General features: G+C 41.8%; 1 protein-coding gene across 2 annotated transcripts; it reads left to right on the top strand.

Annotated features, from left to right (window-relative positions):
- Window positions 1-2243: 2243 nt before the first annotated feature.
- On the top strand, window positions 2244-22451 carry ALDH7A1 (aldehyde dehydrogenase 7 family member A1). Of its 2 annotated transcripts, XM_074931465.1 has the most exons (18): window positions 2246-2465; window positions 2651-2704; window positions 3541-3606; window positions 5250-5330; window positions 10421-10544; window positions 11138-11270; window positions 11867-11911; window positions 12898-12975; window positions 13847-13944; window positions 14916-14957; window positions 16281-16375; window positions 17250-17334; window positions 17625-17731; window positions 18508-18624; window positions 19069-19166; window positions 19328-19401; window positions 21052-21127; window positions 21940-22451. In XM_074931465.1, exons 1-18 carry the CDS (start codon window positions 2292-2294, stop codon window positions 21992-21994), a joined length of 1602 nt encoding a protein of 533 aa, XP_074787566.1. In that variant the 5' UTR covers window positions 2246-2291; the 3' UTR covers window positions 21995-22451. The 2 variants fall into 2 exon arrangements, with proteins under 2 accessions (XP_074787568.1, XP_074787566.1); XM_074931467.1 differs by lacking the exons at window positions 17250-17334; window positions 17625-17731 and having other exon boundaries at window positions 2244-2465.
- The last annotated feature ends 373 nt before the right edge of the window (window positions 22452-22824 follow it).

Here is a 22824-nt window from a genome sequence, read left to right as displayed (position 1 = left end):
TAGGCAGAGGTCAGAAGCCCCTGACTCAGGGTCTGGCTCATCACATCTTTTTTCAGGCAGAGGCATGGCTGTGGCTGAGCCATGGCAGGACGGACAAAGGCCCAGGAGTGAGTTTCAGTCAGTGCTTGAGGGTGGGAGTCAGGGATGGAGACCCCAGGCAAGGGCGGTCAAGTCCATTGATACCTTCAGATCCTCGACGCTCTTAAGGCAGTGGGTTCACAACCTTGGTATTTAATACCAAGAGAAAGCCCATGTCCTTGCACTGGAGTATATACCTCCAGTCCCTCTGGGAGGTGTCATGGCCACACCTTACGAGGAAGATAGAGAAGTTTCACTGAGGTCAATGGAGGTCATGATCTCTGGTGGGCATCTGGATGATTTCAAACACAAAGCTGTGGGCTTCTGTTCTCCCGCTGATTATTGTGACAGTGAATGCTATGCAATAACAGTTAGAGACACAAAGGCCTCTCAGTTAAGTGGATGGGGTACTCCCTTGACAGGTTCTTCTTCTCCAAGGCACGTACATAGCTGCTGCAGCTCCAGTTTCACCAGATACTCCATGCTGTGCAGCCAGCTGGAGCCTACTTCATCTACATATCTGATCTCTATAACAAATTAACCTTCCGAGAAAAAGGTTTGCACTATGAATAGCAGTCATCAGAAGACAGAATAGTTCAAGGGATGCTTCACACATCTGTGTCACTAGATCAAAACAAGCTCACTCCAGGTCAGGTGTGATGGAGATGTATCCAACAGGTAGGCACTGCCAGTCAGATGATGAACAAACAGCTCCGGGGACTGATCTACCATCTGTAGGATAGCTTCTTGAGGTCAAGGTTGTAAAAGCACTGTGTCAAAGCAAGGGAAGAAAGCCTGTACTGCTGTTCTCTTTATGGTGTTCGTTCTCCAGGTAGATGTAAGATTTCATCCCCCTGCTTAAAAAAATGTTTTACCGTTCAGATACACTAATTTCCCTTTTGGGTTGGTTTTGCTTGAGATTCTTTATATATTCCCCTCAAAGGTGAATGGATTGGTGCCTTTTTGATGCAAGTTTTATAGTATTCAAACCCAGTTTCCTTGTGCAAGTGACAATATGATCCTGCATACAGTGAAAACAATGGCATATTCAGCTCTTGAACCTTGCGAGACTACTTTATAATAATAATCTGTCTACATCATTCAAAGATACTTTTCATTTGACAAAATTACTTGAACAGCAGTTTCTTAAAAAGCAAATTATTTAATAGTAAATGCAATTCACAGTAAGAAAAGTGTGTAGTTGTAGAAAACCAAGAAATAAATTATGGCATTCTTGAGATCAGTGGCATTTCTCTCCTCTCCTTTAAATATGTGCTAAGTCATTAAAAACTTAGTATCAGGGTTTACACCTAATTGGTTTGGTCATTCAGAAATACTGCATTCCAGAAAACAAACAGTATTTTGCGATCACAATAAGTCATCTATGTTTCTAAAGCCCCTTTAAAGGAAATATGGTTCAAAAATACGTGATAAAAATCACTTGCAGTTTTGCAGGATGAGGGCATATGAAGCGAGGTAAGTGTGCTAGTCATGTATACAAGAAAAAAAGAAATAAAAAGATTGTAAAATCACTAACACTGGAGCGTGGATAACTGGCTGTCCTAAAAGCCGAAGGCACTTCTTTTCATTGAGATTCAGGCACAGTATTAAAGAGTAGGAAGGGCAATGAACACTCTTGTATATTATTATTACTCCTTTGTTGAATAAGGATAGCTACAGTTTTTTCCCTGTTTTGTTGCCTGTGTGCTCATACTTTCCCCCGGAATTAGAAATACCTGACGGGGGGACTCTGCGGCCCCCACACTCTCGGGTTGCGTGTTGGTCCGTAAGGGGGACCTGGAATGGGGGTGGTTTGGGACTCTGCATGGGCTGGGCTCTACTCTATTTGCCTCCACCTAGGGCGGGCAGGCAGGCGGGCAGAGGCCAGGCGGGCAGGCCGGCCAGGCAGGCGGGCAGGCAGAGGCCAGGCAGGTGGGCAGGCAGAGGCCAGGCAGGTGGGCAGGCAGAGGCCGGGCAGGCAGGCAGGCAGGCAGGCAGGCAAAGACCGGGCAGGCATAGACCGGGCGGGCAGGCGGGGAAGCAGAGGGCGGTGGGGGGCGGGGCCGGAAGGCGGTGTGCTGGAGGGGCGGGGCGGGGCGGGGCGGCACCGGGCCCCCGCCAATCGGCGCCGTCGGCGGGGGGGCGGGCGCGGGGCGGCCATTGCCGCGTGCCGCTCGCCCCGCCTGCGCCCGCACCCGGTGCTGCCGCTGGCGATGCTGGGGGCGCGCCGCGCTGCCGCCGCGCTGCTGCCGCTGTGGGCCGGGGCTCCGGCAGCCGCCATGTCTACGCTGCTGGTCAACCAGCCGCGCTACGCCTGGCTGCGGGAGCTGGGCCTGCAGGAGGAGAACCCCGGCGTCTACAACGGGCGCTGGGGCGGCGGCGGCGAGGTGCGGGCGGCGACACGGCCTGGGGCTGGGAGCGGTCCCGTAGGAACCGGGCCCGGGGGGAAGGGTTCCACGAGGCGGTGTGCCGCGTCGCGGCTGCGCTTCGGCGGGGCCCTCGGCGTCGCGCCCCCTCCGCTGGGTAAAAGGGCGAGTGCGGCCCCGCTGCTCATACCCCCCTCCTGCTCTAGGTGGTGACGACGTACTGCCCCGCCAACAACGAGCCCATAGCCAGCGTCCGGCAGGTAAGCGCGCCTCGGCCGGGCAGGGCAGCTCGGGGGGCAGGGACCCCGCGGCTGCTGGGAAGAGAGGAGCTTTCCGGGCCCCTGGGCGGACTGAGGGGTGTTTGGGCCTTAGTTTGGGAGCTGCCGCGCCCCCTCTCGACTCGGTTCGCGGAGGGCACGGACCCGCCGGGGTGAGTGACGGCAGGGGTCTGGGGGATGTGGAATCCACAGGCCGTTGGTGGGGCTCGTCGCAGCTTGGGTCCTCTGCTGAAAACAAGCCTGTGGCTTTTCTGGGAAAAAACACAGGCTGTGCGCCTTCCCTGTTAAGTGGAGCTGAATGGCCAGAGGGAGGTATGAAGAACAGCAACGTGGCATTCACGTGGTAAATTCGTGAAACTTTTTAGTGTGAGAACAGTGCTATGACGCTAAACTGCTCCTTTTGTATATTAGAATTCGATTAGACCTTGATGTCCAGTGAGGCTGGTAGAGTAGGACAGTCCTCACAGCCTTTGTTTAATATTGCTTATACTAGTAGCATCTAAGATAAAATATGTGAATATATGATAAATGCCTCCCTCACAACTATTCTTTATGGAGCATCCTTTGTCATCTAAAGGAATATTTCTGCTTGTGGTTTGTTTTGTTTAAGCAGCACATGTGTTTCTCTTTAACAGTAATTTCAAGCAACCTAACATGCCATAATTGGAACAGGATATAAACTTCCTGTGAAGGCGGTGTTCTGTACTGCAGTACTATCCACAAGAAATGGCTTGAGTTGGATGCAGAAGCTTTTCTGTGGCATTTGTTTTGGGGGTTTGGTTTTCCTAACTTTTTCTTTGACATACTGTTTCATGTAGGCTAGTTTGGAGGATTATGAAGAAACAGTAAAGAAGGCTAAAGAAGCATGGAAGGTCTGGGCTGATGTAAGTTAACAGAGGCTTCTCTTTTATAACGTATCTCTGGCGGGTAAAGACATTAAATTGCCCTGTCAGGTGGAGGTGTAAAATCATGTTCATATTGTGTATGTTGGATTAAAGCAAAAATCTGCATTGAGGACCTCAAGAAACAAATCCAGATGACTTGGGCAAGTTACCATTGAGGTACAAAGATCAGGACATTGACTTGTGGAAAATGTTTGTTTTGAAAAGCCTGGCAAATTTAGCCAGGTTTGTGCTTTCCAGCCATTGCCAACAGGTCTTCTGAAGTTCAGAAACATTGTAGCATGGAAATTATTCCTGTGGGTCTGTTTAACTTCCTGTTGCCGCTTGCTTTCTCCTTCAGAGCTCTGCAGAATGTTTGGATAACTTGCGCCAATAAACATCTTCTCATGGGGTGAGGAAGACTGCTGGTTTTGAGTGTTCTTTTTCTGTTCAGCAGCTGTCCTGGTATTTCACAAAACAGCTATGTTGTTCCAAAACTTTAGTGTTACTTTGCTGTGTCAGACAATATCTATTTTTCCTTAGCAAGCTGTAGTTCTCAGTGTACCTGCACAAGCTATGTCAAGCCAGCACCCGTTCTCTTGCTGGCCCTGCCAGGCTTGGTTTTTATCTTCGGTTCTTTGATACAAGATGAAACCTGAATTTCGTAAAGTATTGGGCATTCTGTATTTTATCCAGCAAAGTAGTTTGCCTTGCATGAAGAGAACAAAGTTCAGGACAAGCGCAGGGGCTTCCTCAGGATGTTAGTATATGTTCTTTTGTTACAATTTGTGAATATAATGGTGGTTGAGTCCATGCCCACTCCTAATGTGTTTGAAAATAATATAAAAGCATTCTGACAGATGACAAAGAATCAACAGTTCAAATGCTTTAAAGCCTCATCTCAAAGCTATTTCTGGTTTGTGAATTTTGTTGTTCGTTGTCTTGTCTGAAAGATTTTTTTCTGTAAAGAGATGTTTGCATGGTTTATGTATTCCTCATTCCTCACTTCCCAGAGAACTACTGTTCAGCAGCAGCTTCTAATCCTGTAAATCCTGTTGCGTGAGTATTGTGGCTGCTGATTCTTATCTTAACATACTGATACCACATTAAAAAAAAATTTATTAATACTTGGTATATGGCTTAAATTTTTCCATGATTGAGGCTTCTGTGTGTCTCAGCATCTGCTAACAAAATAAATGTCAGCAGCCACTGTCACACTGAAAAAAAGTTTGAAAATGTATAAATTAAGTATACTTCAAAAGCTCAGAAACCAGTAAGTGTGCTGTTATAAAAAATCCTTGTTTCTTGAGGTGCAGCAGATTGTTTGGGGGCTTTGTGGATATTGTAGCTGAACAGAAGTAGAGGAACTAATAATCTGAATGCTTTTGACAATATTTAGTGGAACTGAAGTTTTGAACAGACAAAAATGACGTGTTACCAGTCTCTGTGGGGCAGGAAACAGTTTCTTGTAAAACAGAGTACATAATAAAAATGGATGAGTAACGATGATTTGGGAATATAGGGGGAAAAGCAGAGCAATCAGTGATTTCTTACTGCAAGGGCAGAAGACTAGCAATATATATGCAGCAGAAGTCACAGATGTTCAATCTCAAATAGATTCTTCTGTTTTCTTTTGTTTTGACTAGATCCCTGCACCTAAGCGTGGAGAAATAGTGAGACAGATTGGTGATGCCCTGAGACAAAAAATCAAAGCTCTAGGAAGCTTGGTAAGTGTTTTAAGAAGCAGTATAACTTTGTGGGGGAAGGGGTGTGTCAAAATGATTTTCTTAGTTTTAACTTACCACTCTCCAATAATAAGCTTAATTGCTAAAATGCTGTTAGTCCTATTAGCTTTCCTAAATAAGTTTTAAATTAAAAAAGGTAAAACAGAAAGAAAAAAAAGGTAAGTTTCCATTCTGGCATCCTGTGCTGAAAATGATAATATATAATAGGAAAATAAAGTGTTAATTCATTCTGGGTCACAGAATTACAGAATCGTCTAGGTTGGAAAGGACCTTGAAGATCACCTAGTCCAACCATTGACCTAACACTGACCATCCTCAACTACACCATATCCCTCAGTGCTATGTCACCCCGACTCATAAACACCTCCAGGGATGGGGACTCCACCACCTCCCTGGGCAGAACATTCCAACACCCAACAACCCCTTCTGGAAAGAAATGCTGCCTAATATCCAGTCTAAACCTTCCCTGGTGCAACTTGAGGCCATTCCCTCTTGTCCTATCGCTTGTTACTTGGTTAAAGAGACTCATCCCCAGCTTTCTGCAGCTTCCTTTCCTTCCTTTCTCTCAGCCTCCTCTTCTCCAGACTAAACACCCCAGTTCCCTCAGCCGCTCCCCGTATGACCTGTGCTCCAGACCCTGCACCAGCTTCGTTGCCCTTCTCTGGACACGCTCGAGTCATTCAGTGTCCTTTTTGCAGTGAGGGGCCCAAAACTGAACACAGGAATCGAGGTGCGGCCTCACCAGTGCCGAGTACAGGGGTCAGATCCCTTCCCTGTCCCTGCTGGCCATGCTATTGCTGACACAAGCCAGGATGCCATTGGCCTTCTTGGCCACCTGGGTACACTGCTGGCTCCTGTTCAGCCGGCTGTCAATCAACACCCCCAGGTCCCTCTCTGACTGGCAGCTCTCCAGCCACTCCTCCCCAAGCCTGTAGCGCTGCTGGGGGTTGTTGTGGCCCAAGGGCAGCCCCCGGCATTTGGCCTTATGGAAACTCCTCCAGTTGGCCTCAGCCCATGGCTCCAGCCTGTCCAGGTCTCTCTGCAGAGCCTCCCTACCCTCGAGCAGATCAACACTCCCACCCAACCTGGTGTCATCTGCAAACTGACTGAGGGTGCACTCGATCCCCTTGTCTAGATCATCAATAAAGATGTTAAACAGGAGTGACCCCAAAACTGAGCCCCGGGGGACACCACTCGTGACCGGCCACCAACTGGTTTTAACTCCCTTCACCACAACTCTTTGGGCCTGGCCATCCATCCACTTTTTTACCCAGTAAAGAGTTTGTCCAAGCTTCAAGCAGCCAGTTTCGCCAGGAAAATGCTGTGGGAAGCAGTGTCAAAGGTCTTGCTAAAGTCAAGGTAAATTACATCCACAGCCTTTCCCTCATCCAATAAGCAGGTCACCCTGTCATAGAAGGAGATCAGGTCTGTCAGGCAGGACCTGCCTTTCATAAACCCATGCTGACTGGGTCTGAGCATCTGGTTGTCCCCCATGTGTTGTGTGATGGTACTCAGGATGAGCTGCTCCATCAGCTTCCCGGGCACTGAACTCAAGCTGACAGGCCTGTAATTTCCCAGATCATCCTTCCGACCCTTCTTATAGATGGGAGTCACATTGGTCAATTTCCAGTCTGTTGGGACCTCCCCAGTCAGCCAGGACTGCTGGTAAATGATGGAAAGCGGCTTGGCGAGCACCCCAGCCAGCTCCTTCAGCACCCTCGGGTGTATCCCATCTGGTCCCATAGACTTGTGTGTGTATTTGTGATGCAGTCAGTTATGGATTGTCTCCTGGATTGTGGGGGGGGTCATTCACCCAGTCTCTGTCTTCTGGCTGTGGAGGCTGGATTCCCTCAGTACAGCTGGTCTTATTATTAAAGACTGAGGAAAAGAAGGCACCTCAGCCTTCTCCTTATCACTTGTTACCGTGTTTCCTCCTGCATCTAGCAGGGGATGGAGGCTCTCCCTGGTCTTTCTTTTGCTACTGACATACAGAAACATTTCTTGTTATCCTTGACTGCTGAGGCCAGATTAATTTCCAGCTGGGCTTTATCCCTTCTGATTTCCACCCTGCATAGCCTCACTGCCTCTTTGTAATCCTTGTGAGTGTCTAGCCCCTTTTTCCAAAGGCCGTAAACTCTCCTTTTCTCCCTGAGTTGCAGCCTGTGATGGTTTGACTCTGGCTAAATGCCAGGTATCCATGAAGTCGCTCTATCACTTTTCCCCCCTGGCCTTTCCCCTTGTTTTCTCAACAGGTTAAAGAGGGGAAAGAAGATAAACTAACCCTTGTGGGTGAAACAAAAGCAGTTTTAATATAAGCAAAATGAAGCAAAGGTCCATGCGTGGAAGCAAAAGCAAACAGATTTATTCTCTAGTTCCCATGAAGAGGCGCTGTCGGGCCTTCTCAGGAAGCAGGGCTCTGCGGCGGGCGGAGGAAGCAAGCAGTCGATTCAATGTGAATGATAGAGCAAGCTTCAACTTTATTGAAAGAAATCACACCTTATATAAGCACTCGACAGTAATCATGCATACTACTCACAAATCTATTGGATACATGTAAAAGGCTACATTATAATATCCCAACCCCCTGCAGCACTTCAGGCATGTCACATCATCTTCCTTCTTCTGGCCTGCCCTCTTTCCCAAGGTTGTTTACCATCACACTCAAGGCCATTGCGTACCTCAGTTTCTCTCTTTGTTAACATAACAGTCCTTTGTTAGCATAACTGTACCCTGGGTTTTTTCCTTTGTTTACCTCATATGGCTGCAATCAGCTCCTGCAGAGACCCATGGCCTTGCTCTCTGCAAGCCGTTCTCCAACAGGGCTCCAACACGCGTAGGACCAAGGGTGACCCCACCCCTTTCCTCCTTTCTCCCAGCTTTATACTGAGCAGATGTCACATGGTCTGGAATATCCCTTTGGTCGGTTCGGGTCAGCTGTCCTGGCTGTGTCCCCTCCTAAGATCTTGCCCACCCTCTCCCACTGGGGAAAATGTCGGAAAGAGCCTTGGTGCTGTGTAAGCACTGCTCAGCAGCAGCCACAACACCAGGGTGCTATCAACACCCTGCCAGCTCCCAGCATAAAATACAGCATCGTGAGAGCTGCTATAGGGGAAAACCAATTCCAGTTCAGCCAGACCCAGTACACAGCCAAAGCTCCCTGTTCAGCCAGAGTGGTCTTCTCTGGCGTCGGCTTCTCTTAGAGCACCTGGGGACCGCTTGCTCCTGAGCCATTAACACTTCCTTCTTAGAGAGCGCTCAGCCTTTACAGTGGTTGTCCTGCTGTTTTCTCACTTGCCTGTCAGATAGGTAACTGTCCGATACTAAAAGTATCCTGACAAAGACCTTCCTCTAGTACAGAGCTTTTAACCGTGGGCACTTTCTGGTGATCTGCAGGATTTTGTGAACTGACATGCAGAGGTGTGTGGCTTCAGAAGGTGAGATGGTCTTAATGAGATTTTCTTGTAGTGCTGTGCAGGACATAAAGGTTGAAGTACTGCGTCTTTAAAACACTTGCTAGTTGCTGGGGTAGAAAGGAAGAAAAGTGGGGAACTTCCCATTTTCCTCTTACAGGGCTTAACTATGTGTGCTGCTATTCAGAAACATCTGTCAGTGAATAACTCTGTGTGTAGTCAAGCCCATAGTGTTAACCTACAAAACTTTGTTCTCCTTTTTCCTTTGATATTGTCTCCTAAGCAGAGTTTCTGTGGTGGAATTAGAGTGCTAATGTACTTTTTTATTCAAAACTGGTACAGCTTCCCTGGTGAACGTTGATAGGCAGAAGTTTGCTACGTGTTCCTTGGACAAAACTTGTTGCTTGTTGCCAGAGCATTTTTCTAGCTTTTGCAAACAGGTAATATCTGTTCAGCTCTTCCAGGATAGGGCGTGAACTTCAGGGTAAAATTTGTGCAGTAGGTATCCAGTTTTTAGTACTTTTCCTGGCATTAGGATATGTAAAAGGGAACAGTATGGCAACTCAGGTTTTGATAATGCCCTTGGAAATTTCCAGCATCACTTCAGAAAGTCCTTGTCAAATGTCCAGATGTATCTCTGCTGCACTTACAGACTCACTGGTGTGTGTCTTGGTAAATATGTCTGATGCCTCTCTGTTTCTGGTCACAGATAGGGGCTATTCCTTCTGTCTTGAGATGACCACAGGTGTCACAGAAATACCTAGAAATGCACTTAGTTACCTTTATTTTAACTTTTGCATAGAGAGTGAAATCTTTTGGTAATTCTTTGAACCTGATTCCTCATTTAACAGCTTTTTTGAAGTACAATCACTAGTCTGAAGCAGTAGGTGATATCTGCATGACAATCATGCCTATAGATATAAGAGCATGACTGTGAAATTAAGTGGAGGTAAATGGTGACTTCTCAAGTCTTAAGTTAGTATATTTTCTCACTTTTGGAGGAAAACATCTTCAAGTACCAGCTTATTCTTATTGATCATCTGTACATCTGCTGTGTACATCTAGTATGCTTTTAACTGAAGAACATAGTTTAGGATTGACTTCAGCTGGAAAAAAAAAAAAGATCCTAAACATCCCAATTTACTAAAATACTAAAGATGTGTAGACATTTTCAGCAGTGTCTGAAAATGGAATCTCTCAAACTCACTTTGAGATGTTGTAACATGAGTAGTTTGCTCATGAAACATGCAAATGACCATTTTCATTTGCTGGAGCAGAGTAATCCCTCTCTTCCAATTTATTCCATGACTAGTACACAATGTATGCAAACATCCTGGATAAAATTCAAATGTTTCACATTCATTCAAATTCAGTGTTTTGTTGATTTTGTTAAATTTGTGAACCTCATTGCTGTTGGATATTCCTTTCAGTAATTATTAATTTTCTCAGTTTATGAGTTGTTGTATGGCAGTGTGACTGCTGTCTAGTTGTCTATTCTGTTCTTTCTTTAAGCTGTAAATAAGTTGGAAGAGGTGAATCTCTTCTAATGAAAAAAATGTGTATTGAATCTTACTTGGTGTACAGATAATACCTGACATTATGTATTGAAGATGCAAGAGAATTTTTTAAAAAATAATTTTGTCTTGCTCTTAATTTTTTCAGGTCTCTTTGGAAATGGGAAAGATTTTTGTTGAGGGTGTTGGGGAAGTGCAGGAGTATGTTGATGTCTGTGACTATGCTGTTGGTTTGTCTCGGATGATTGGTGGACCTATTTTGCCTTCAGAAAGTAAGTATGTGTGTATGTATGTTGGTTATTTGGGGTTTTTTGTGTAAATGAAAATAAGGAGATGTATCTTAGATATGCAGTGATTTAGTGCAGCAAAATCTCTGTACTGTGAATTATTTAGGCAGCATGTTGTCTAGGAATAGATGTGCTGGTAGGCAGTAGTGCCAGCTAATGAAGTATCTAGCCTGATAGGTGTGTGTAACGAGAGGCTGTAGATTTTTCTCTGCTCTTTTTGAAGCATTAGATTCTCTTTGATTTCTTTGTTAATAAAGGTGCTAGAGGAAAGTATGTAAAAAGTTCAGCAATGTAATTAGAAATGAGAAATCTTTTTATCAGTTATTGTTTAACAAATAATCACCGTTCTGTTAACTGAATAGTTAAAACAGTAAAACTTCATGATGTCATGTTACTAGGTTTTTCCACAATCTAGCTAACCTTGTTCTAGTAAGCTGCAGAGTACATATAAAACAGCTTTCCACAAGCTAATTTTCTGATAGATGGAGAAGTAATGCTAGGCCCCTTGCTCACATGGTTTCCTTTTTAAAAAACATTGAATGCATGCAGATTGCATTACCTTGTGTCTTTGCTTTCAGGACCTGGCCATGCCCTTATAGAGCAGTGGAATCCCGTTGGGTTAGTAGGTATCATCACAGCCTTTAACTTCCCTGTAGCGGTTTATGGGTGGAACAGTGCAATTGCAATGATCTGTGGAAACGCTTGCCTCTGGTAAGATATACCACTCCAATTTGCTAACAGTGTATTAAAATCAGAGAGCTGTTATCTCAGTCATGAAATTGCTATCAAATGTTTGGGGTTTCTATATATTTGATTCTATCTCTTGTAGGCTTAATATATATTTATTTTCAGGTTCACGTATAGCCGAAGAACTTTGTTTTATTTTGTGGTAATGTCTTTTATGAGGTATTAAGATTCACGCTTGTCCAGGACTTAGCCAGGTGGCATGTTAATAAAGAATCCAGTTTGAGGTTTTGCAGCAGTGGTAGTGGACAGTTAATATTTCAAATTGGTACAGCTACAATTAAGTCTAAATAAGTAGCTTTACTTCCTTTCCCAGCTCCTGCTTCGCTTTCATCTTCCTGCTTCATTCTAATGTCTGGCATAGGTCTTGTTCGTGTGGATTTCATCAGGGCCTCTGAATGTTCAGCTGTGGAAAGAAATGCTCAATATGCACCTGAAAACCAGCCTGATCAAAGTGTGCTGTGTTTCAGATACCATAAAAAGTGCCTATTTGAATTATTTCTTATTTTCAAAGAATTGAAAAGAAAATGTCTTTTTTTTTCTTTTTTTAAATTTATTTTTAGGAAGGGTGCTCCTACAACATCCCTCATTAGTGTTGCTGTTACAAAGTGAGTTCTGGTTTCTTTGCTTTCTGTTTTGCTTTGTAAACAAATTATTTTCTGTTTGAAGGTAGTGCTTAGTGGTCAGAACTACTTTCTTCTTGTTACTTAAGAAGTTACAGTGTATACATGATGTTGCCTATACAGTTGGACAGTTTTTTCTGGGACAAGGGCTGTGCTTCTGCTGAATTAAGGCTAGCTGTGTGGTTTGCTTCCTTGTCGAAGACGAATTGCTCACAATATTCAGCTTCCCTCAATCATGCACTCATGTTTCAGAATCATCTCTTTTTTTAAGAGTCTCAGTCCAACACCAGCACCAAGTTTCTTGGCAAATTCTTCTGGCTGGCTGTGTAGACCTATATCCTGAAGATACCTTCACCCAATCTTTGTTGTCCAAACCTACTAATACCTTAGCTTTCAAGGGTTCAAAACTCATTGATAAAAAGGAAAAGAAGCCCAAAGAGTAAACATCATGGTGATACTTACTCTAGTGTTATTGTTATTTCACTTGATATATTAGCATTTTAAATACTAGTGTGTTGTGTGCTACAAATAACATTTATTTTTAAATGCTAACTATAAATAGGTCTTTAAAAAATAACTAATTAGTAAGTCTTGTAGCTTTAATATTAATTTCTGAGAGCCCCAAACTACTTATGACTATTTTATATAGCTCCATGAAGTTATATAAACGTCTCTTTCTAATGGTGAAAGACTGTATGCCCAAGCTTTTTACACACTGATCCAGTGCTTGTCTGTGCCAGTTGTGTGGATGCATATAGGGTCTTCTGTATGAGCTATGATTGTAACACCAAAGTCCTTGATGAGAGAAGTGTGTTTTGTATTGTGCAAACTACGTGCCAATTAACTGCAAGACTGCTGCTTTTTAAAAATCTGTATCTTCTTCATGTGTATGGTCAGATGGTTTTAATGGTTCATTCCCTGTTACATGCACCTGTCAGAAATCTCTGAAATTCTTATTCCTTTGATTCTAGGATAATTGCCAAAGTCTTGGAGGATAACAGAGTGCCTGGAGCTGTCTGTTCTTTGGTTTGTGGTGGAGCAGATGTTGGGTCGGTAACTTTTCTTGTGTTTTGTGAAGATGTATAGAGGGTAAACTATATTATTTGAGGTAATACTTGTAAAGTTATTCTGATCTCCAGGAGTTTGCCGTATGTAAACGTACCTGTTGCCATCATTTTTATCAACTATATGTAACTCTGACCTGGCTGAAAGCATAATTTCTACTTGCTGTTGTGAGATCAACTGCTAGAAAATAACTTAGCAGGTATTTAACGAAGAGATATGACTAATATGTTCTACTTCTGCGTATGCTTACAGGCAAAGAATACAGCTAATACTAAATTCCACTCACCATGTTCTTAAGAGTTTTCCATTTCTAGTCCATTGGCCTTTTGGACCACTCATGGAGGAGAATACTTCCCCATTTTCCATGCTCACATAGGACTCTGCACTTGCTCATAAATGCATACCTGTGCTTGGAAGCTGTACCGATCAAATTGTTTTGATTGATTTTTACAATGTGGAAATTGCCAGTACAAATGTATATTCAGATGTATCTTTTGAGCGTTTCAAGAGAAGACAAAATAGATGGTAAGCATTAAAAAAGTCACAGGCATGTATACTTTTTTAGAGAACGTAACAATTGGAGCTGATCTCACTACGTACTTCAGATTAAATTTCAGAATTAGTACAGGTGATGCTCTTATGGGCTGAAAAGTGGGAGGGAAACAGCCTTGTTCCTCTTTTCTGACTAAGAAGAAGCTTTCCTGCCGTCTGCTCAGTCGCTTACCTGATGTTTTCAGAGAAGTGCCTCTTGACTTTAAAAGATCTCCCTGGTTGAAGTTGGTTTATGTGGAAGGTACAAGCAGCTTTTCCAACTGCTTTTCTATTGAACATGGTGGTGTGTCTCCCATTGTGCAGGACAGCAATGGCAAGAGATGAGAGAATGGACCTGTTGTCCTTCACTGGCAGCACAAAAGTGGGCAAGCAAGTAGCGCTTATGGTTCAGGAGAGATTTGGTGAGTGTTTGGGGTCTCCTCCATTTCAGGATTTTAAAATAACAGCTTGTTTCACTTACCTTGTCACCTGTTTTTTGGTTTTTTTCCTTAACTTGGTGGACATAGGGTGTTGAAACTGCTCAGAGCTAGGTACTGTGTTTTTCAGTTAATTCTGTTACAGCTCAGCATTTTTTCCAGGGCACATCCACAAATCCATGGTCCTACAGTTAATTTAGGGGGGTGTCCTTGAATATAATTGCATGGAGTTTGTCGAGATGAACAGCCAGAACCTATGGTCTTTTGGCAATGCATTCATGAAGAAATGCCTCCCCACTTTTTACTCTTTATAGATAACAGGAGAAAAGTTACGATTTTTGAGGTGCTGGTTTTGTTGCATGTATTTAAAAGTGTGCAGGCATGAGTCCATGTATAGCTTCTGGATTCTAACTTTTTAGTTTTAAACAGAAAACTTTGTGAACAGGATTTTCTCATTTTATACATTTCAAGTTCACAGGAATGTAAAAAAAAAAAAAATCAGAACAGTGCAAGCATTCACCCAGAAGTAGATGATGATTCATTCTCTCAGATTGGAGTTAAAATAGTTGCCAGAGAAATAAATAAGCCTAGTTAATTTCTATGTGTGGGTTTTGATCCCTGTAGCACCTCCTCCTCTTTGTCTACATTATAGTGTTCATGTTGCAACTTTTTCTGTTTTCATCTTTTCCAGTCCTATTTTTGCCTATTTTTTCTAAGCTTCTTTCTGCCATAACTGCTCTTCAGGTATCTTTCTTCACAATACGTGATAGGTGTAGTATTCGGTGTAATTTTCTGGTTTGACTAGAGGGATTAGTTGACTGTGATGCCTAAAACTTCTTGTATATCCAGAAGAATATGTTTAATGAAACTTAGATCTCGTTGGAGGTAACCTCAGTGAATGAGTTGCAGTGAATAGAGGTGCGCATGACATAACTTGTTTTGTGTGTTTTTGCTAGGTCGAAGTCTACTGGAACTGGGAGGAAACAATGCCATTATTGGTAATATGCACTGTAGAAATTTAGTCCCATAGATGATATTTGGTAGTTCGTATACAAATGTTTGTAGCAAATTGTTCTTCCCACCCCCACCCCTCCTGAGGGTTTAAAAAGTATGTAGTAGAATATTGGGTTTTCCTATCTTCAGTATTGTGGAGGGGTAGTGTTTTAAGATAAAAAATGAAAGTTCAAGCCCTTATGTATATTCACTGTTGAAGTTACAAAGGGAATGTAAGCCTCAGTAATGAGATGTGGACAATGCTAAATTGATTTTAGAATAGTTTTAATCTTGTGCACACCATGATTTTAGCATTTTACAATTTAAGTACATATATGCAAAGTTATGATACTTGAAAGCAAAGCATGGAGGTATTTATTTCATTAGCACATTTTACAGGTTTAAGTAACTCAGAGTATGATCTAGTTCCCAGATAAATATAACATAAATACTGTGAAGCTGAGCAATGTAGCAGAAAGCTAGATAAATGCCTGAATTGCTGTCCTGTTGTGTTGTATGTAGCCTTCTGTTTCACCTTGCTTATATTCTGAACAAATATAATTGCCTCTTTAGAATATTAAGTTCTTTTGAAAATCACATTTGGGTAGCTCTTTTTTTTTTTTTATCCTGTGCATAAACCTGCTTTATACTTAAAAAATTGTTTCCTTTTCATGTGGAAGTCGTGCTTTTTCTGGAATTGGGTTTGAATGATGGCATAAACATTGTTTGGTTGGACTTTGTCCTACATTTAATAATAATTTTGGATACTTAGGAGAATTCTATGAGACTGGTTAAGCTGAGTGATATTTTGGGGATCCCTTGAGGCTTATACATGCTAGCTTTGCTTTAAACATCCCAATGTTTTCTAGCCAGATTAATTTGTTCAGTTAATTTATATTTTACATTATTGTATCTCTCTGTGTTTTAGCTCCGTTTTTTTTGCATGCAATCTGGATACACTTTACCATTGTTTCTTCATGCTGCTAGACTTCTCAGTGAGAGAAGAACAAGGTGAAGAAACGGCAAGAAATTACTTGTAATTTCTTTAATTAAAATGAAGCTGAAGTTCTTCATAAGCTTTATTACAAGAGGCTGAGGCTGTCTTCAGTAGTTCAGACCTCCATTTATGTCCAATTGCATGTGTCTAATTCCAGGTGTAAAAGTAATAGGAGTTTTGAGGTGTTTCTATATACCTTAGTGTGCTGTGCTAGGGCAACTGTTCCTAATGCATCTTGACCAACCTGTCAGTTTATTATATTGTTTAGTGTGTTAAGTCCTGCAAACTGCCTGTTTACTTCAATAATGCTGATGTTTTTATAATTATTAAGTGTTTGAAGATGCAGATCTGAATTTAGTCATCCCATCTGCTCTGTTTGCTGCTGTGGGAACAGCAGGTCAGAGGTGCACAACTGCTAGAAGGCTGGTAAGTAAATGTGTATTGTCTGATTTGGGTAGCTCTGAATTTAAACTTAATTCAAAGTAGCTCATAAAATGTATAATAATTCCTAGTATTATGGAGAGCAAGAGATAATCTTTGAAACACATTTTTACTTTGTTAAAAATCAGTATGATAGGAAAATAATGGTGGTTTGTCATTCTACTATAATTACAGCTCTAAAGAACTTCTTTATATGTGTTTTTAAATGTATCTGGTGCTAAAACTCAGGAAAATAAAACTTAACCTTATTTCCTGTATTTCTCTGTTTTCATTGTCAGAGCTTCTTTGCTTCTGCCTGCTAAAAATTCTGGTGCAGTGTTTAGATTTCAGCAAAGCAAGGGGGGGGGGTGTGTGTTGCTTACTTCAATTTTTAACCAATTGTTTTCAACAAGTTTAAAGGTTTTATAATGTCAACCTGTGTCTGTGTAGTCTTTTCAGAGTTGGGTTGATTTGGTAAATTCTCATCAGAATTGATGTGGGTTAACTTTGGGTGTATAGGAAGTACAGTGATTCCTCAAATTGTAGCAATAAAAATGACTTAAGTATTTGTCCTAAAACACTTAAGTGAAGAGTTTATAGAATACAGTGATACCATTGATCTGAAGATGGGGTAAAATTAAAACAGGTTTTTGTTTCTTTGTTCCTTTTAAATCTTCATGGTGAAGATTTTGAATCTTCATTTCATGATGTTGGTGCTGTTTCAAGGCCTTGCTCATGTGTTCATTTTTAATTTTGGCATTTGCTGAATATGAGCAACAGTCTCCACACTTCATTCATCCCTCTTCAAAGTGCAGTAGTACTTTAGGAGTAGTTACATAGGGTGAGCTGTCTCACAGCCTTCTTATCATCTTTTGTTTAGTTCCTCCATGAAAGCATCCATGATGAGGTGGTGGCAAGGCTTTCTAAGGCCTATGCCCAGGTCCGCATCGGTGATCCATGGGATTGTAAGTATCTATTTCCAACTCGGGGATTTAGGAGACAAGTTTCTGTTTGTTTCTTTCTGTGTAAATTCCAAAGAGATTATAAATCAAAGCTATCTAATTTAAGCAGTTTACCAGGGAGTGGGGATAGCTGGTTTCATTTAGAATGCAAACTCTGAAACGGAGATGAAGAATCCAGCTAATGCTGCTTATCTTGGACAGACTAAATAATTACTCCTAAAATGTCATGATAAGAACATCTGCAAACATAGACAGTTTTGCTGAAAGTATATCTTTGAATCTTTTGTTTTCAGCTGACACTCTGTATGGGCCTCTTCATACCAAAGAAGCAGTGAAAATGTTCCTTGATGCAGTAGAACAAGCAAAACAACAGGGTGGCTCTGTGGTCTATGGTGGAAAGGTGACTTACCTTCATTCTCCCTGCTACATTTAGTTCTCTAGGAAAAATTTCAATAACATGGTGTCTTAAGCCAAGATTGAACCTCAGTTTGTCCTGTGAGCCATTACAGGATGTTACATTAGTCAGTCTGAGAATATTTGAATTGCAATCCTGTGCAGGGTAAAGACGGGTCTACTTGGAAACTACCTTCTCCTCCAAGAAACACCTTGAGAGTTTTTGACTGTTCCTTGCACTACTCCCTAATTGCACATGATCATGAAAATACAAACAGCAATGTACATGCTGGATATCAAACACGTAACAAAGAAAAATTGCTGTTCTGTCCCGGATTCACAGTATCAAACTTGAGGAGATACTGAAGATTCAAGAGAGCCACCCGCACATCTTCATTTTATGAGATGTTTAATTCTCAAGGACTTGATGTTCTGAGAATTCTTGTCTCTCACTGGCACCTTCTTTATTCTAATACCATTAAAGTTCTAATTGGCTTACTAATCAGTTTACAGGTAGGAGAAAAGAAGTGGTTTAGGAAAACAAGTCAGCTGCTAGACTTTGAGATTTGATTACCTCCTTAGTAGACTTAAGTTATGCTTCTGTATTTTAAATACTTAAACGAGTAAAATATGTTACCTACTCAGATGATCTGACCTTCCATTTCTGAGTGCTGTAGTCACAACTACAGCAATCAGACCATGAAGGATTCCCTTCCTACACTACTATTAAGCAGGATCTGGTTTGAACTTACTCAGTTGTTTCTTCTTTTATGTGTTTTGAAGGTTATAAATCGTCCTGGAAACTATGTTGAACCAACCATTGTGACTGGCCTTCCTCATAATGCACCGATTGTCCACACTGAGACATTTGCCCCCATACTGTATGTGCTGAAATTTAAGGTAAAGTAACAATGGGAGATTAGTCAGGTGTCATGGATGCTAAAACAGGAGCCAGGAGAGAGATTTCAGATGTATGTCACGTTCATGTAATTGTCCTGGCACTTCCAGAAGTGGTAACTGTTGTTTTGCACTGTGGGGTATCCACTGTAATAGCTTACCTTACTGTGTAGCTACATTTATGCATTTTCTGTGAAGAGAGCACTGTAGTTGAGTCTGTACAGGAATAGATTTTTACTGTTCATGTCAACATGCTCAAAAGCAGGTTGTGTGTTTTGTGCAGTGGTAAGAGGTATCCTATCCCTGACTTGGTGCACGTGTATTTGCCAAGTGGCATTTAGTATATTTGTGTTATGGCTGTGGTATGGGTTTTTTTTCACAGTGCTCCTTTGTAACTGCTTTGATTTGAATGATCATGGTTCAGTCACTGACATATGCTCCTTTTAGGAGGAAGAGGAAGTTTTTGCCTGGAATAATGAAGTAAAACAAGGTCTTTCCAGCAGTATCTTTACCAAGGATTTGGGAAGGATTTTCCGCTGGCTTGGGTATAATTTAAATTATTTTTCTACCTTCCTGAAGCAAGTAGAATGTCTTCTTACATGTCTTTTGTAAACCTATGCACAGTGCTAGTTGAGCATTTTATAGCCCTTATTTTAGGGAAGGAACCCTTCCTGATCTGAGGAACCATAGTGTCTTATCTTTGTAGGCCAAAGGGATCTGACTGTGGCATCGTGAATGTCAACATCCCAACCAGTGGGGCTGAGATTGGAGGTGCTTTTGGTACGTTACTTATACTTTTTTCTTTATCCTTTAAATGATGAAATCCTCTAGCATCAGGTCTAATGACTTGGTATTATTTCTCAGGCTTCATTTTTTTGAAGCTGGGGGGACTTTTATTTCTAATGACTCTGGAAGAGAATAAAGCATTACCACTGTAAAACTAGTATGATTTAGGTCTCATCTTATTTTTCAATATTTTAATCAGTCCATTTAAATTACTAAATCTGAAGAAATCGGTGAAGTTAAGTTTGAATTACACTGCTTTAGCAGAAGACAGAAATTGACCAGAGGTAGTTGGATTTCAGCTTTTAAAAATATCAGTAGTTGGTTTTTAAATATTCCATGTATCATTTTTCCCCCTTCCATCAAGGGAATGTAACTCAGAAGTGTGTTCTGAATGTGTTTAGAGATGTGGCTGAGTGGAAAACTATTTAAACCGGTTTTAACTAAAAACTGTCTTGAGCAATTCCAAGCACAAATACAGGCTGGGCAATGAGTGGATTGAGAGCACTCGTGCAGAGAAGGACTTCGGGGGTATTAGTGGATGGAAAATTGACTATGAGCCAGCAATGTGCACTTGCAGCCCAGAAAGCCAACTCTACCCTGGGCATCAGCAAGAGAAGTGTGGCCAGCAGGTCGCGAGAGGTGATTCTCACCCTCTACTCCACTCTTGTGACACCCCATCTGGAGTACTGCATCCAGCTCTGAGCCCCCAGCATAAGAAGGATATGGACCTGTTCAAGGAGGTCCAGAGGATGGCCATGAAGATGATCAGGGGGCTGGAGCACCTCCCTTAGGACATGCTGAGAGTTGGGGTTATTCAGCCTGGAGAAGAGAAGGCTTCAGGAAGACCTTCTAGTGGCCTTACAGTACTTAAAGGGGGCTACAGGAAAGATGCAGAAGGACTCTCTATCAGGGAGGGTAGTGATAGGACAAGGGGTGTAATGTCTTTAAACTGAAAGAGGGTAGATCTAGATTAGATATAAGGAAGAAGTTCTTTACTGTGAGGGTGGTGAGGCACTGGAACAGGTTGCCCAGAGAAGCTGTGGATGTCTCATCCTTGGAAGTGTTGAAGGCCAGGTTGGACAGGGCTTTGAGTAACCTGATCTAATGGAAGGTATCCCAGACCATGGCAGGGGATTTGGAACTAGATGATCTTTCAGGTACCTTCCAACCCAAACCATTCTATGATTTTTGTTGTTTGCATGTGTATATAAAAAATACAGCATAAAATATCTTTGTGAGAAAGTCTTTAAATACATTTTTGCCTTTATTTCTCTTTTTTGTATATAGTGAAGGAGGTGGGGGGAGGGAAGAAGAAAGATTCACCTTACCATTAAACAGTACAAGAACCAGCACATTCTTGTACTCTCATCTCATGTTAAAATATCTTTAAAACAAGGTCCTCTGGTGCCAGCATGATAAAACTTTCAACTCCAGGCATATACTTTTTGGATCAAGCATGAGGAGAGAGCTAGCTGCGTGAGTTGTATGTGGTGGTGTTCTGATAATTTATTTCAGGTATGGAACAAAGACAAAGGCGTAGTTTTTCCTATTAATTTTTATAAAATGTCTCATTTGCTGGAGTTAGTCTAGATCCCCATTCTCCAAAAAAATTTTGAGTTCTCAGTTAGAAATTTTTTACTACAGGTGGTGAAAAGCACACTGGTGGGGGAAGAGAATCTGGAAGTGATTCATGGAAACTTTATATGAGACGGTCTACTTGGTAAGACAGACTTTTTAAATTCCAAGTAAATGTAAATTACAGATAGGCTCACAAAAGTTCAAAACATAAATCCTTGACTACAGGAGGTTATCTACATGAGGTTATCTATGCTAAATGTGAGATAGCCATGTATGAGTGTAACTGCCTTTTTATGCAATAATTTACATCTATGTTCCTAGTAGAAGGTGATTTGAAGGGTCTAGATAGAGACCTTTCTTTATTCACTTCCTCAAAAAGAAAAAAAAAAATCTCTTTTTTTTTTCTTTTACCTGATTTTAAACTCGGTTAAAAATTAAATTACATTACTGAAACTTGACAGGGAATACATGAAGTGACAACCACAGTAAGGGGGCCAGTGTTGCCACTGGTGGGTGATTTATCTATGTATTTGGTATCTATCCATAAATCTTCTGGCAGCCTGTAGTGGGTGACCATTCCCACTCTCTGATGGCCTCCCTAGCCTTTACCTGTGCTAACTTTGGTTTCCATGCAGAGGCTTATGAATGTGAGAAATTGTGCTTTGATTTTTCCTGTGTGAACATTCTCCTATTAAGAGATTAAATGGAGAAAGATACTTTACTTTCTCTTTGATCTATCAAGAAAGAGATAATGGGGAATGTGGTCTTTCCCTATATATAGTTGCTATATTGAAAATCAGAGTAAAGTCAGTTTATAACTTGAAATAGACAAACTGCTTACAGAAGTCTTTTGTATACATGTGATAGAAATCTGAAGCCTTGTGTTTAGCAAGTGGACTGTATAATTTGTCTCAGTGATAAAGTCTGGTCTCTAAATACTGGTTTCTCTTCCAGTACAATCAACTACAGCAAGAATTTACCTTTGGCTCAAGGAATCAAGTTTCAGTAACAGCCTTATGAATGGCCATGCCATGAACTCTCCTAGCATTTCAGAACCAAGCACCTTCTAAGCCTCATGGTGAAGAAAGTTAATTACCTGAAATTTACCTGCAGGAGATACTAATTCTGTCAAAAAATCAGCTTCTCTAAAATTGCTTCGCTTTCAATGTATGAAATTAACTACTTCAGTCTTCAAATGAGAACTATGTAGTCTTTGGGAAGAAGGGAAGGTGACTGGAACTAACAAACTTGGATTTGAGTAGTGTGGATAATCTGTTGCCTTATCACTATATTTCAGTATCAACATTATCTGTATCCTCTGCTTCCCCACCATTCACTGGTATTTTCAGATGGTAGGGCTATGCTTCAAACTATGTGGTGAATTTCCTTACATAACTGGTGCTGGAGGGGATGAGCAGTACGGGGCTATTTTTCAGTGCATAAATAAAGGTACATTTTGTGAGATACCTTGGGCTTCTCAGGTTTTTTATTCATTTTTTTTGAGCAGGAATGTTCAACTGACTGTCCGTTTTCACACACTGAGCTGCTAGCTGTGAGGACTGCTTTAGTTTTCATGTCTCCTTCAGAAAGGAGGCTTTCACCCTGTGTTTTGGGAGATAAAGTGTAAAACCAAGGTCTACTGCAGTGTCTTGGAACCTCCTCTTAACACTAGAAGGAGCCACAGCCAATTCAGGTTGTCGGTGCTCTTGTGACATCCTGCAAGCAAACCAGATGAAGAACTGGAGATGCAGCTAGGAAGGATTACTCTTCTGGAGGGAATTTGCGGGGGAAAGGCAAATCTTTTATGTGTGTTTCACCTTAGGTGGGGGGTTTCTCCTG

This window comes from Athene noctua, chromosome Z (assembly GCF_965140245.1).
Source record: "Athene noctua chromosome Z, bAthNoc1.hap1.1, whole genome shotgun sequence".
NCBI lineage: Eukaryota > Metazoa > Chordata > Aves > Strigiformes > Strigidae > Athene > Athene noctua.
Note: the sequence above shows the minus strand (reverse complement) of the source record. Positions and strands in the feature narration are given on the sequence as shown.